This window comes from Mus caroli, unplaced genomic scaffold (genome assembly GCF_978045245.1).
Source record: "Mus caroli unplaced genomic scaffold, Mus_caroli_1 scaffold_6, whole genome shotgun sequence".
Classification (NCBI taxonomy): Eukaryota; Metazoa; Chordata; class Mammalia; order Rodentia; family Muridae; genus Mus; species Mus caroli.
The window spans coordinates 50,529,107-50,543,640 of NW_028227261.1; the positions used below are offsets into that span (position 1 = coordinate 50,529,107).

The following is a 14,534-nucleotide window of genomic DNA, read 5'->3' on the forward strand; positions in this document are numbered from 1 at the left end:
TGATTCATCTCTTTTAGGGTGAAATGCCCTTTATTGGCATGTGCCATTGGGACCATGTAAAGGAAGATGGAAGACCACAGAAGCCTAAAAAGTAGATTCCAAGTAGGAAGGATGGGTCTGTCAGGAGAAAGCTTCCCCTGGGCCTTCTGCTAAAGCCCAATTCTTCATGCGTGAACGTATGTCACATGAAGGCAGATGTCCTGCAGGGACATCATCTCCTGGAGTTAGAGATAGAGTGGCTACTACATGTGAGTGCTGGGAACTGCGGGGGGGGGGGGGGGGGCGGGGTTCTGGAAGATTAGGAAATGAGCTGAAGTAATAGTTGAAAGCATATCTAGACTTTATTAACATACAGTGCATATCGGGTAGAACCAGAATCGTATTTACAACTCTGTAATTTCTACTTACTCTAATATAAATGAAATATATATTTGGAAGTGTTGTAGCCAAACAGACAAACTAATACCTTCCCCCTATTTTTAACATGATACAACATGTATATATTTTACATATTTTCACATTTTTGTTAAATATACTTAAACACTTCTAAACAATAGTTCTGGTTAAGTTTAGAAAAGAATCCCTTCAGCAGTACTTGTCTTTCACTTTGGTTAAAAAAAAAAAAAAAACCAAGTGATTATGGCTCAGGTGGTGGTGACATGGTCACATTATTTACTACACAGAATTCATGTGAAATGTAGCTATGTACCAAGCAGTTACATGTGCAGTATACTAACGTTACAATTCACTCACCATCTGCCCAACTCCCTGGTGCCTGAAGGCAAGATTTCTAACTTGGGGTATGGCTCATTAGGGACATGCTCACATACTAACATACTGCTTCATACTCTCCTGAACCAGCAGGGACATAGACATCGAAGGACAAACTTTTATGGCGTAAAACCAACATTGACTTGTTAAGGGGTTTTCTTCTGAGTTTCTGACAGAGTTTCCACCCTTGAGGCAGGAGCTGAAAGTGCTGTGGGGCCGAACTCAGACCTAGGACACATCCAGACATCACGCAGACCTTCTTAATTACATCAGCCCTGATGCCTGCGACAGAAAGGAATACGTGCAGGCATATGAAATACATGCTATCAGAACAGTTAGGTGATTTCTAAAGACTGTTTACAAATGGGCTCTGCATACTAGTTTGGTAAGTATAGTGGAAGTCCAATGACATGGCCTCCTCCGATGCAATCCCAGACAGAGCACTACAGAGTTTCCAAATAAACTCTGGTCCTTTAAAACTAGAATATACAACACTACATCAAAGAACCTGCAACTTATGATTGGATATAAAATTAAACAACTTACTTGAAATCTAGATGTTCAACGAGCACATATCCATCTGTAGAAACAAAACTCACTTTACTAACCTGAGAGTTCTAGAGAAAATTCTTTAATATAAAGAAAACATTTCAACGTAAACTCACATTTGCCTTTGGAATTGCGACAGATCACTAAGTTTTGCTCAGTGGTGTCGATGACTTCCAGCTGTTCGCCAGGAGTTATTGGCAGATCAAACATTCCATTTCGTGAATTACTGGCACATGCTACAGCTCTGTTAATGACCAGGATTTCTTTGCCATACTAAAATGAGAAATTACTAGTAAGGGCATGCTTGCATGGTGGTTATAACAGAATTAATGAAGGGTATAATATAGTAACCTCAAAGTATAGGATACTAGATACATGGACAAAATAAATGATGGGGATATTACAGTGAAACTCCCTTAAAATAATAGTGACGTCCAAAATAAAACATCTGTCTAATGTGATTATATTTTGAAACTGTTTTCACATCCACTAATACATATTAGAACAAGTCCTGGTGGCTTAGAATATACCACAGTTGCTATACCATAACAACACAGGCACCTCCCAACTCAGGAAACATTTCACAGAGCGGTAGAGTTGACTTTCTGTTTCTGGATGATGCTCCATCCTCACCTTTATAGGGCACATGCATTTTACAATGGCAGTAGTTGGGTGTGAGGGGGAAAGACAAGCATTTGAGGAGCAGCAGCTTCTGACTGGAAATTCGGTTCCTAAACCCACAGGATATTTTCTTTCTGACGAGCTAGCCTCTACAAGTAATTCGTCTTGTCATGCACTGACCAGGAAAACAAAGCTGGGACAGGTAGCTTAGGTCATAGATGTCCTTTACCAGATTAGAATGGAATGTCTCCACTTATAGCTTCCTCCTCAGCTGGCTAAGGGTGCTCCCCCAAGCCCCTTGTGTTTACTAGGAATCCAAAATGGTTTCTTCAAATGCTATTCTGATGTAGGTCACCTCCATGTCTTTGTCCTCCTTACTGAACCCCCAGGCAGCTCCATGAGACTTTGTAAACGCACCCTGCTTCCATCTCTCCAGGCCTTACTCAAGCACACTCACTTCTTTTTCTACTTGAAATACTTATCCGCCAAAGACCCGTGACTGCCTTCAACAGATTACTGTTGCAAGTATACTAAACGTTTCTATGGTAGAATTTAGCAAACACACCAGCTTTTTTTTTTAAAAGAAGCTTCACCAGTGAAGTACACACTGTGTTTTCATTTGAGCTGGATTGAAATGGCATAATTTTTCCCTAAAGGTTACTAGAAGCCCACCTCAGGTAATTAAGAATAGACTTAAATTGCATAGAGAGATAGGATTTCTGTCCCATGTGGGATAGTCAAGGGAGAAAGTGCTAGCTGGAGTATAGGGTCTTTTCAATCAGAGGTTGCTATACTGTTGGTTTTGATCTAATCAAATAACATTATCACCTTGAGCCAAGCAGATGATAGCAGTGGTTAAGGGTTTATTTATGTAAAGTCCTATTTAGTTCACTTTCAAAATAGTGTGGGATGTGTATGAAGCCTGAGGTAGTGGCTCTGCTCAGCACATGGATGTGAAGACATAGAAGGTAGCTGTCTTGGAGCAGCTCACAGTGCTGTGTAATGAACTGCATAGATGTTGGTCCTTCGGGAAGCTGAAGAGCAAAACAATCCCTTTAATCAGAAGGTTTGAGCAGGTCTTTCTGGAATGAGAAGATGCCTCAGTTGGTTCTTGGTAAGTGAACAGGACAGGTGGAGAAAGTGAGGGGGCATGTCGGATGTGGGGTAGACCAAGTCTGCCTGGAGGTAGAGATGCAAGCTCTCTTAGAAACAAAACTATGAACGGTTTGTTGGTAAAGCAGAAAGAGCAGAGACAGAATGTGAGGAGAGAAAACAGGTTAGCTGTGGTCCTGACTTGAGAGAACTACCAAGAAACGTTTCTGGTAGAGCTTTGGCTTTCAGTGTGCTTCCTCTTTACAGAATTTGTCTCTCTTCACCTGCTGTCTAGTGCATGGATGGTGATAAAAATGTTTCCCAAATTCAGTTCTCACTTCAGCAGAATATGAATTCAAAAAGGACTACTTCAACTTGGGAGCCGTGGAAAATGCTCCATAGACTCTTAATAAAAGCTGTGAGTTTGAGATTCTGCTACCGTACTCCTCGAACACTACACGTACAGCATGCTGGGAACCGAAATATGGAAGTCTCTCCTTCCAACCAGTGCTGTACTAATGAGCTGAGGGAGCGAGGCTTGAATAGGTCCTTAAACAACACTGGAGAAGGTTTGTCAGATAGAATAGCAATATACAAGGGCATGTCAATATAGGAAAGTGTCAGACTTAGACAAAAGATCATGCCTTTATCTCAGAGTGGCTGAGACACCGCAAGCTGGTGGAATCTTCAGGAGTGAAGGTTTAATTGTCAGTGGTGTTCATTTTCTGTTCATTTGTACTTTCAAAAGAGAACATACCTGAAATCGTTCTCTGAAGAGTTTTTCTTCTTTTTCCATTCTATTCTTTTCTAATTTTTGCTTCTTAGTTCTGAAGAAATGTCTGGGAGAAAAACTGTCCAGAAATAACATGAATAGAGGTAAGTTTAGCATGACAAACACCCTGCATCCGTGAGGCTATGAACTCATCCTGCTTCAGGATAAACTCAGGTACAACTTTGTACAGGTATAATTTTATATATCTCTATACCTATACACACACATCTGTCTGTATACAACCCTCTACTAGAGCAAATTGTCATAACTTCTGAAAAAGGTAATATCAATTATTTTTCTGTTCAATACATACGTATGTATTTTTTAACCAGTGCTTCATACATACCAAGTGAGCATGGAATAAAATCAGCACCATATAGAGAGAACGGTTGGGTGCAGAAGGAGCAATGGAATAGGGAGAAAGAATGTGTTTTGTAGAATAGTAGGTGTATTATTTAGCTTTCTTTTTCTGTTGCAGTGAGATGACACCATGACTAAGGCACATGATAGGGAGGCAGTATTTATTTGGGTTTCCAGTTCCTGGGGGATTAGAGTCCATCATAGCGGGGACCTGGTGGGCACAGTACCTAGAACAGCAAACACCAAGCAGAGAACTAGAAATAACTGGAGTCTTTAAACTTTCAAAGGCCACCTAAACAGTGCCACCAACTGGAACAAAGTATTCAAATGCCTTAGACTGTGGGGAGACATTTATCATAAAACACCACAATAAGGTAACTGGTTTTGACAACATGTAATTTTGTATGCTTTCAGTGTAAATAAACAAGAGTTGGGGTGATGGACTGTACTTTTGAACTGTGGGTTAAAACAAACCTTTCTGTCTTAAGTTAGTTTGGGGAATATTTTATTATAGAAATAAGAAATGTGAGGAATATATGAACAGAATTAAGAATATACAGCAAGATGCAGTAAAAATGAGTGCGGTTAAGCAAATAAAATGAACAAATCTATAGCAGAAGCTATATTTGAAGACTCCTCCCTTCTCCTGCTTTATAAGTGGAGTTTGGTTCTACTTAGCCATTTCATACATGGACAGACAGGGTAATACCACACAAGTCCTATCAGTTGTAGTGAGAAGTGTCTCCTGTCTTGGGGTATGTCTTTCCAAGATTCTAGTCACAGCCACATTCATTGCAGATTACTGGGGAAGCATATGGCATTGTGTAGCAACCTGAGACCCTACTTGGTACCATCCCATCAGCTACAATGCACTTGACAGCTTGAGACTTTTACCACATATACACATCTCTGGACAAATCTGCATCATACTGCATATACCTCCTACTATGAATGACTATCAAATTTAGATCGTATTCGGTTAGACTTTACTTGCTTATGTTCTGCTACAGAAATGGAAAGGAAGATCTGGCCTGAACTGGCTTTGGGTACATGTGTGATGAAGACAACCATGTCCCTAAGTGAACTTTTAGGGGAGAAGCCCTTATTATTTTACACTCATCCCATAACTGGGCACACACAAAGTCAGGTGCATTGTGGGATGGAAATACATGATTATATTATCCAATCTAAGAAAATCACTCAAACTACATACCTGTGATCAACTGCATCCCCCTCTTAGATTTCCTATAAAGAAGCCCCAAACACCATCCTGTAGTCCTCGAGGTCTGCTCCTCTTACAGTGTAATCTAACCTATTCTAGCTCTTTGCTTTGAATAAATTTCCCTCAGTACTTTGCAGCATGTGTTGTTTTTTATTTCTTTATTGAATAAGAAGCCAAGAACCTGGAAATATCCCTCTTAGCCCCTGACCACTGGCAACAATACTATTCTCCATGTCTATTCTTGTAAAACATCCATCTGCATACCCATCACAGAGATATCTTTCTAAATTAATCATGCTCTGATGACACCCTTTAGGGCATTGAACTACCTACAGCAAATGCCAGTTCCATTAGCATTACACATGTTCCCTCCACATACAGTGTCTATTTAGGTCATGTATGCCTTTGAATATTCACCCATATTTTATACTTACTGGTGGAATAAGCTGTCAGTTAACTAATATGGAAAACACTTTACTTATTGATAGAATAGTTGTCCCAGAAACCATTATAAAAGGATCTAAGAAATTGATCCATTGCTCTTCAGAAACAATGATAGTCTCATTATTGCATTTTCTTTCCTTTTTTGTGTGCACATATGTTTATTATATAGTAATGTCTTCTTGGTTAACTATTCTCTTGATTAGAATAAAATTTTAAGGTTCTTTTTTATTGGATATTTTCTTTATTACATTTCAAATGTTATCCCCTTTCCCAGTTTTCCTCCTTCTCAGAAACACCCTATCACATCCTCCCTCCTCCTGCTCCTATGAGGGTGTTCCTCCACCCACCCACCCACTCCCACCTCTCTGCCCTTGATTCCCCTACACTGGGGCATCTATCGAGCCTTCAGACCAAGGACCTCTCCTCCCATTGACACATGACAAGGCAATCCCTGCTCTGATGACGTTCTAACTGTAGTCAGAACTAAATTTACACTGTAGCAAAGTCAGTTCTGGTTGACATGGTATTTAAGCTCTATCCTTCTGGAGGGATGCTTCCATGGCCTAAAAGACAAGAAATCTGTAGGTCCTTCATTGTTTGCTAGCAGCTACTGCCCATGCCTTTTTATTCCTCATTGATGGAGAGTAGGGAACAGGTTGGGGATGGGTGTTAGGAACTGTGTATTTATGCCTTTTATCTCCTCTCAGTTGTACTGTGAGGCAAGTGTTGCTAGTTCTCAGTTGCAGGTGAGGAACCTGAAAATCAAAGTTAAGGACTTGCCTAAGGTCCCCCAGCTGGCAAGAGGTGCAGAAATTGCGGTAGTGGAGTTGTGAGTGCATTTGTGTTCTTACCTTTTGGATCCCTGGCTGTCTTTCCCCCACTTTTTTCCTTTTGGTATCAAAAACTTAGTCTTCCAAGTTTTCACTTTATCCTCGTCACTGAGGAGAGAAATGTTTTGATCAAGTACATTAAGATTCAACTAGTAAACATTTACAGGCCCCCCACCCCCAGTGTTTTCTAGGTCAATGACCAAAGTAGTTTAAACATCATCTAGAAATCCATATCCCTACTCACAGCCAGGCCATGCAGTGAACATCCTATAGTTCTACTGTTGTGACTTCATTTACAAAAACAACGAGGCCACACTGGCCCACAGGACAAAACCGGTTGACCTCTCAGTGGCTCAAATTTGAGCTCACCAGAAACAAAATTGTAATCATACCTATCCATTCTTGTAATCCACTTGTAATCAGACCTGTCCTTTCTGAGCCTCGGGAGGTTTTTTTTGTTTTGTTTTTGTTTTTTTCCTAAAATGTGAATCCTACTAGTAAACTTGCAATTCACTAATAGCTGAGGATGCACCTCACCCTGGTAGGGATGGCTAACATCATCAACTGTGAATGCTTGTGAAAGTTCAGATTAGCATAACCATTATAAAAGTAAGTATGGAGGGTTTTGAAGAATTCAAAATGACCACATAACCCAGCTCTAGCACTCTTGGGCGTATCCCAAAGAATTCCCTGTCTACTAAAGTTATATTTGCACCTCTACATCCATTGCTCCAGTACTCACAATAACAAAGAATTAGAACCACATAGATATCTATGAACAGATGAGTGGATAATCAGAATATGGCATGGGGGCTGGAGGGACAGCTAAATAAGAGCATGTGCTGTCCTTACAAAGAACCCAGTGCAGTTCCTAGCTCACAACTTCATGTAATTTCAGCTCCAGGGGATCCAACACCTCTGGTCTCTGAGGTCGCCTGCACTTACATGTACATACTCACACACAGACACATTCACGTAAATAAATATAGTTCTTTTCTAAAATGTGGTACATATATACAATGAAATTTTAGCTGTAAATAAAAATGAAATTTGTGGGAAAATGGATAGGTCTGGAAAGTATAATATTAAATTAGGTGACAAAACCTATGTTCTCTCTCATGAGGATCCTAATTTGTGGTATTTACATGCATGCATATATATAAAAGTAACTTCCCTTCACCAGATATACTTGTCTCAGAGGCTTAGTGCTGAATAAGCTCATCCTTTCTAGTTCTTTCTGAATTCAGGCTGGCTGGTTCAACTCAGCTGTTCTGGCTCAAAACTCCTTTCCAAACTAACTGATTAAAACTGGCTTCTCTTGGCTTCTGATGAATTACTTTCTGCTTAGAAAATCTACCTCTGAATTCCACAAACTGAACTGCACTGACTGTATGAACTGAGTAGAACTCAAAGAAACTGCATGAATTCAATTGAACTCAATGCATTCAACTGAACTACATCCAATGACACTCAACTGAACTCAACTGCATTGCCTGAACTCAATTTACCTCCACTCATTGAACTTCCCTCTACCTCTAACTCACTCTGCACTGTTCTTTAAGTAGCTTCTCTTTCCTATCTGTTCATGTGCGAGTTGGGCATATCATATCTCTGACTCATTCTGTCAAATCTTACTCTGATTCATCACTTTGTCTGCCTCTCAATTAGATGTCACTTTCAAACATAACTGCTTCCTTCTACAAACTAACTTTACTTCTTCTGTTAGGGATTACAGGTGTCTAGTAAGGGCTTGTCTATATTCCAGCTGGATCATACTGTAATCCAGGGCATGTCTGCATTCTTGTTGGATCATATCTTTGGATGTGATTCCTTGCCAGAGCAGCCATGTTGCTAGATTAAAATTACTCTGCATGTATAGATAAGTTCAACAGTCTACAAAGGAGACTAAGAAGATAAAGAGGTGCTGAAGAAGGGGTGGGGCAAAAGACACATGTAACATGAAGGATGGAGGGGCTGCAGAGGAGGGTAAGGGAGCAGAGAGGAAGTTTTAAGAGGGGGTGGGGACATAGAGGTTGGAAGAGGTGGGTGGAGAGGGGATCTACTAAAACACACTTCAATAGAAAATGCTGTAAATGCTCTAATGGCATCAAATACTTTGTATGCTAGTTTTTAAAATAATAAAATAGGAGTTGGATAGATGGCTCAGTGACTTAAGAACCATCCGGTTATCTAAGGTGCTGACAAGCCTAAATACTTCAGTAACTCTGCACTAGGAAACCTTTAAACACAATGATACATATGTTAGAAAGCTTACATTTTCATAGATGCTATGTTTTGATTTCCTTTACATATGCAATCCTGGGAACTGAACTCTGGTCTTGGCACATGCAAGGCAAGCACTCTACCACTTAACTATATTTCAAACCTCAAACTTTGTGGCCCCGGTAGGTATTAAACTTGCTAGTCCCCAGCTTCAACCTCCATAGTAGCCAGGATTACAGGCCTCTGCCACCAAGCTGGCCTTTTCTTCAGATTCTGCTCAGAGGGTCCTTCAGGATATGAAGGTTCCAGCCCCTTCCAGTCATTGAAGCTGTACCTGAGAAGGCTTTTGTGAGGCCCTAGGACTTGCTGGGGATCTTGCACGCCTCTCTTCTCATCATCTGTTACCTTTGAAGCCTAGAAGATAGCTCTAGAAACTACTTCCTTTTCTAAGGGCCTCATGTTCACTCATTGATGGTTTCCGTATGAGCTCCCAGGAGGAGGAACTCTGACCTAGTCCCAGTGGATCTGCTATAAGCTCTGCACAATACCAGGCACAGAACAGGGTTTAGTGTGAGCTTGTGCATGAAATTTGAAGGGAGCTAGAGCAGGAGAGCAGGTGCAGGCTGGGCAGACACCCTCTCCCATGCTTAGTTTCTTTACTAAAACAATATATCCAAGTCTTTGAAGTTTTTGAAGCAGTAGAAAGGAAGAAGAAATAGAAAATGCAGCCTCTCCCACAATGTCATTAGGATAGAAGCAACCACAAAAGAGAAGTGAGAACCTGGAAACAGACCGTCAAAAGTGCTGGGACACTTGATTTAACAAATTGGCATTGCAAATTGCTGGGGAAAATAAGAGACATTTCTCTGTATAGAAGAAAACAACTGGCTGTCACTTATTAAAAAAAAAAAACTCAATTCACGCGATACTTGATGTGCCCTGGTGGTCTAGGGGTTAGGACTCAACACTCTCACCACTGAGGCTCTGATTCAATCCCTAGTCAGGGAAGAAACCTTCTTTTGAAAACAAACACAACCCCCTAAAAAAATCTCAGTTCGGGTGGATCTAAGGAAGGGTTTAGTTTAAAAGGCAAAGCTGCAACTTTTAGAAGAGAATATAGGAGAATGTTGAGCAAGCTAGGAGAAAGTTCTCTAAAAGATATAGAAAGCAATAATAAAAAGTAATTTAAAGGATACATTAAGAATTTGAATTTCGGGCTGGTGAGATGGCTCAGTGGGTAAGAGCACCCGACTGCTCTTCCGAAGGTCCAGAGTTCAAATCCCAGCAACCACATGGTGGCTCACAATCATCCATAACGAGATATGGCGCCCTCTTCTGGAGTGTCTGAAGACAGCTACAGTGTACTTACATATAATAAATAAATAAATCTTAAAAAAAAAAGAATTTGAATTTCTATTCTTTGGAAGACTAGAAAGGAAGTCAAGAATGCTATCCAACAGGTGGAGAATATGTAGTAATAAATGGCACGAGAGAGGAAAAGAGTTGTATCCAAAATGAATTGTTTTAAAACCTAAGAAGAAGAAAAATACCGACACCACCACAGAAAAGCAGTCAAATGATATGAAACGAGTAGAGGAGCGACGGAGTGTGAGTAACTGCACTGAAGCGTGAAGTGATGCGAAGTACTATGATGTGAGACTATTTACAGACACCAATGTGGCAAAAATGTCTTCTTTTTGTTCTGTGTGTTATGTGGGAACCAGGGCAAACCCTACATGCTGGAACGGCACTGTGAATTTGTATCCCATGTTTGGTCTGTATTTCTTCTTCCAAGTACATGAGGATACCAGGAATCAATATCTGTGGAAGTACTGATCGCACATGCACAATCACTCAGGAACTAAATGCCTACCAAGAGAATGGATTAATGTGGCAATATGCATACTGGAATATTAATCAAAGAGCAGGAAAAATGAAGGAAGCATGGCAGCAAAGCAGTAGAACTGAGTAAAACCAAAGCTACAGAATTCAGTATAACGGATGAAATCATTTTTACAATGAAACAGTAATTTTGTCATCTATAATTTGATAATATTTTTTTTGTTTGTTTTGAACAAGAAAAGCACAAAAGCAGAAAAGGCACTCACCCTGGAGGAAACCAGTGTGCAGGTGAGGGGTGAGCAGGTGAGCAGATGGGGGTGTGCAGGTGAGAAAATGGGGATGAGCAGGTGAGGGGTGAGCAGGTGAGGAGTATGCAGGTGAGGGGGTGAGCAGTTGAGCAGATGGGGGTGAGCAGGTGAGAAGATGGGGGTGAGCAGGTGAGAAGATGGGGGTGAGCAGGTGAGGGGTGAGCAGGTGAGGAGTATGCAGGTGAGGGGGTGAGCAGGTGAGAAGATGGGGGTGAGCAGGTGAGAAGATGGGGATGAGCAGGTGAGGGGTGAGCAGGTGAGGGGTGAGCAGGTGAGGGGTGAGCAGGTGAGGGGGTGAGCAGGTGAGAAGATGGGGGTGAGCAGGTGAGAAGATGGGGATGAGCAGGTGAGGGGTGAGCAGGTGAGGGGTGATCAGGTGAGGGGTGAGCAGGTTGGGGTATGTGTACAGGTTGGGGGACATGCAGGTGGGGCGTGTGCAGGTGGGAGGGTGAGCGGGTGTGGGATGAGCATATGGTGATGAGGATAGTATTGGTCATATTCTACTTCTTGTTCAATAGATATGGGCTGGCTGGTTTTATTGTGCTTTATAATGTACTGTTACAAATAGAATTTATTTTTCAAGGAAAAAGTTTTATTAATTTAACTTGGTATTACAGGGCTGTTGTCTAAAAATTCCAGGGCCACCTTCCAATCTCATACCATGTGACATCTACTTATGCTCCGATTATATGCCTTATGCTCCAACAAACCTGGGGAACCACACCTGTAATTTGAGCAGCTTGGGTATCTAAGGCAGAAAGATCCCAAGTTCAAGGCAAGCTTGGGCAATTTGGCAAAATCCTGAATAAAATAAAATAACATAAAATAACAAGGGCTATGTAGCATGCTTCCCACATACCTGCATCTCTTTCAAAATATTCTTGTCCAACACAACCAAATTCTAGTGCATAATTGGAGAGAAATTGTTCCTTCTCTAAGATATGTATCATATCTTGTTTGTGAATTACTTTACACCCAATATCTGGCACTGAGGACACTATCAGTAAGTGTTAGTTGAATGAATTAATAGCACTGGAAGACTTGAAGGTTTGGAATATTGGACAGTTTTGGAGTTCAAGGAACTCCCAGTAGTGTGGAGTGGGGCGGGGCGGGGCGGGTGCAGAGGCTGAGGGTTGCAGGGGGCAGTGTGGATGGCATTTTGAGAATGATGGTTAGGTAAGTACTGAATGTTTAAAGCTGATGGAGTGTAGATTTTGTGACATGACTGCATTTGTTAACTAGTAAAATGGCCACTTGTGGACTTAGGGAAATCTCTTTAAGAAGCAACACAGGTGGTAGTCGTGGTCATATGGTGAGGGAGGGGAAGTGAGAAGTGTCAGAGACATTAGAACAAAGCCTTGGGATGGCAGGCAGGAAAACTGAGGAAATCCGGGATCAAACCTAGGGGCAACTGTGTTTCTAATCACTACCATAGAGATTAGAAGACAGATTTGGATAAGAGAAAACTGTATTCCGTATTATTACAAACCTCCTGAGCTTAGGGCATATGGCTCTCAAGGCTTCCTGGAACTCAGAAAAATTAATCTGGCCTTAAAATTTAACTTTTGATATTTTGGTTATAATTCTTGGGGTAGTGGAGAAAACACTAAAAAATATACAGGAGGGAAGACTGGGGTATCACACCTCTAATTCAAGCTACTTGGTAATCTAACGCAGGAAAATCCCAAGTTCAAAGCCAGCTTTGGCAACTTAGCAAAGCCTTGAATAAAATAAAATACTTAAAGTGAAAGGACTCGGGCACTGTGCAGTGCCTGCCTAGAGAGGGCAGTGTGCAGTGCCTGCCTTGCATACAGGAGGCCTTATAACAATCCTCAGTCCTGCCAAAAAGAAACACAAAGGATGTTTGACGGGATAATAGAACTGTTATAGGGGCATCTGAACAGTTGCGACTTAAGGCATGGGTGGGAGAAGAAACCTCACATACAAAGTTTAAGACAAGCAAGAGAAGGAATGGGAACCATTCCATGGAAACACGGGGACAACAGGATGTGTTGTCCCTGTAAAGATTGCATGACCAGAATTTTAAAACACTGTAGAAAAACTCAATTATGGTATGGTCTTAAGAATATCTCTTGGTTTAACAACAGCTTTTTAGTAGCTTTACCAAGACAGCATGAGTCCCTGCCCAGTGATCAGGGTCAGGTGACTGAAAACGAGAGGTCCCCATCACTAGCTGTTGGGTGGAGAATGAACGGTTGGAGGACAGGCAGCAACTGGGAGGGGCCCTGAGTCTGATTATGGCTTCCTTTCTAGAGATAATAGAGATAGTGGTTTAGTCCTTGAAAACTGTCCTATCAAACAGCCTTGCTACCCGGCACTTTTCAGTATACACAAAAGATTACTATTTGAATGTGCTGAAATTTTCGAGACTCAAAGATAAGAAACACAGACTCCGAAGCTCCAATGCCTGTGGCTTGGTACCACGGCTGGGCCACCACTGGGAACACTCATTGTTTTCCCTTCAGATCACAAGGAATAGCACCTCTGTCAGCATCTGCCACTCTGACTGTCTTTAGCAAAGCATCAGGCCATGGTTGTGCCCCCAGGGATGACCAGTGAAGTGAACTGGCTTACTTTGGTTCTTTCTCACGTGTATCCACATCATCGTAGATGATACCATCCTGAGAACCATCCTGAGACCTAGGTCCTAGGGCACAGACAGGATCAAAAAAATTATTAGGTATGCATCGTACACCTCTGGCTTTCCAAATTATACACAATGACCTAATTATCCCAATGTGTCCTCAAGCCTTTTATCTGATTACATAGACGGGCTGGAGCAGAATGAGTCTCTCGTGGGGAAGAAACACAACTGAGGGAATAAAACGCAGTGAGCTCGCTGAGCATCTGACCTGTATATGTATTTACATCAATTTGATTTCATCGAATTGTAAGTTGTACCATTTTCTGGAACTGAAAAATGATTTATATTGCTAGAACTTTGAGGGGACTTTTCATAATACCCATTGGAGGGGAAATGGGAATGTATTGCTGGTCTCTGCCTACCATACACACACACACACACACACACACGTTTCCTTATTTCACACCAGTAGTTTGAAGCAATTGTTTCTTTAGAATGCTATTGTATTACATTGAATCTGAGTTAGCATATAATGATAATTAGTTATTTCTAGCTTGTAATGCTCATGCTACCGTGCAACATAGACTTCTATGATTTTTAAGTGATTCACCATTTGAAAAAGTCTGGGACACTTTGATATATTCACAATTCATTTTCCAGTATTCATTATTACTCTTAGCTTTGCTAATTTCTCACAGTACCTTTAAGCTTTGGCTGGGGGGTATATAGATTCAACAGCCCTTATTTAAGTGCTTTGGGACAGAAAGTTTCAGACATCAAGTCTTTTTGGATTTTACAGTGTTTGTACATACATAGCGGGAAATATACAGATTATATCTTGGAAGTAGAAGTCAAATGGAAACTTGAAACTAGTTAATAGTTTATATACACTTGC

At 41.1% G+C, this 14,534-nt stretch overlaps 1 protein-coding gene across 2 annotated transcripts in view; it reads right to left on the reverse strand.

Annotated features, from left to right (window-relative positions):
- Positions 1-322: 322 nt before the first annotated feature.
- Positions 323-14,534, reverse strand: part of Fyb2 (FYN binding protein 2) — a 114,616-nt gene continuing 100,404 nt past the window's right edge. The window contains exons 15-20 of one of the 2 annotated variants that reach the window (XM_021159645.2): positions 13,630-13,702; positions 6,683-6,769; positions 3,791-3,884; positions 1,437-1,593; positions 1,318-1,351; positions 323-1,053 (exon numbers count right to left, since the gene is read on the reverse strand). In XM_021159645.2, the coding sequence (XP_021015304.1) occupies positions 1,041-1,053; positions 1,318-1,351; positions 1,437-1,593; positions 3,791-3,884; positions 6,683-6,769; positions 13,630-13,702 (458 nt within the window). In that variant the 3' untranslated portion in view covers positions 323-1,040. Of the gene's footprint in view, positions 1,054-1,317; positions 1,352-1,436; positions 1,594-3,790; positions 3,885-6,682; positions 6,770-13,629; positions 13,703-14,534 lie in introns of those variants that run through there. The other variant, XR_015047336.1, reaches the window with a different exon arrangement.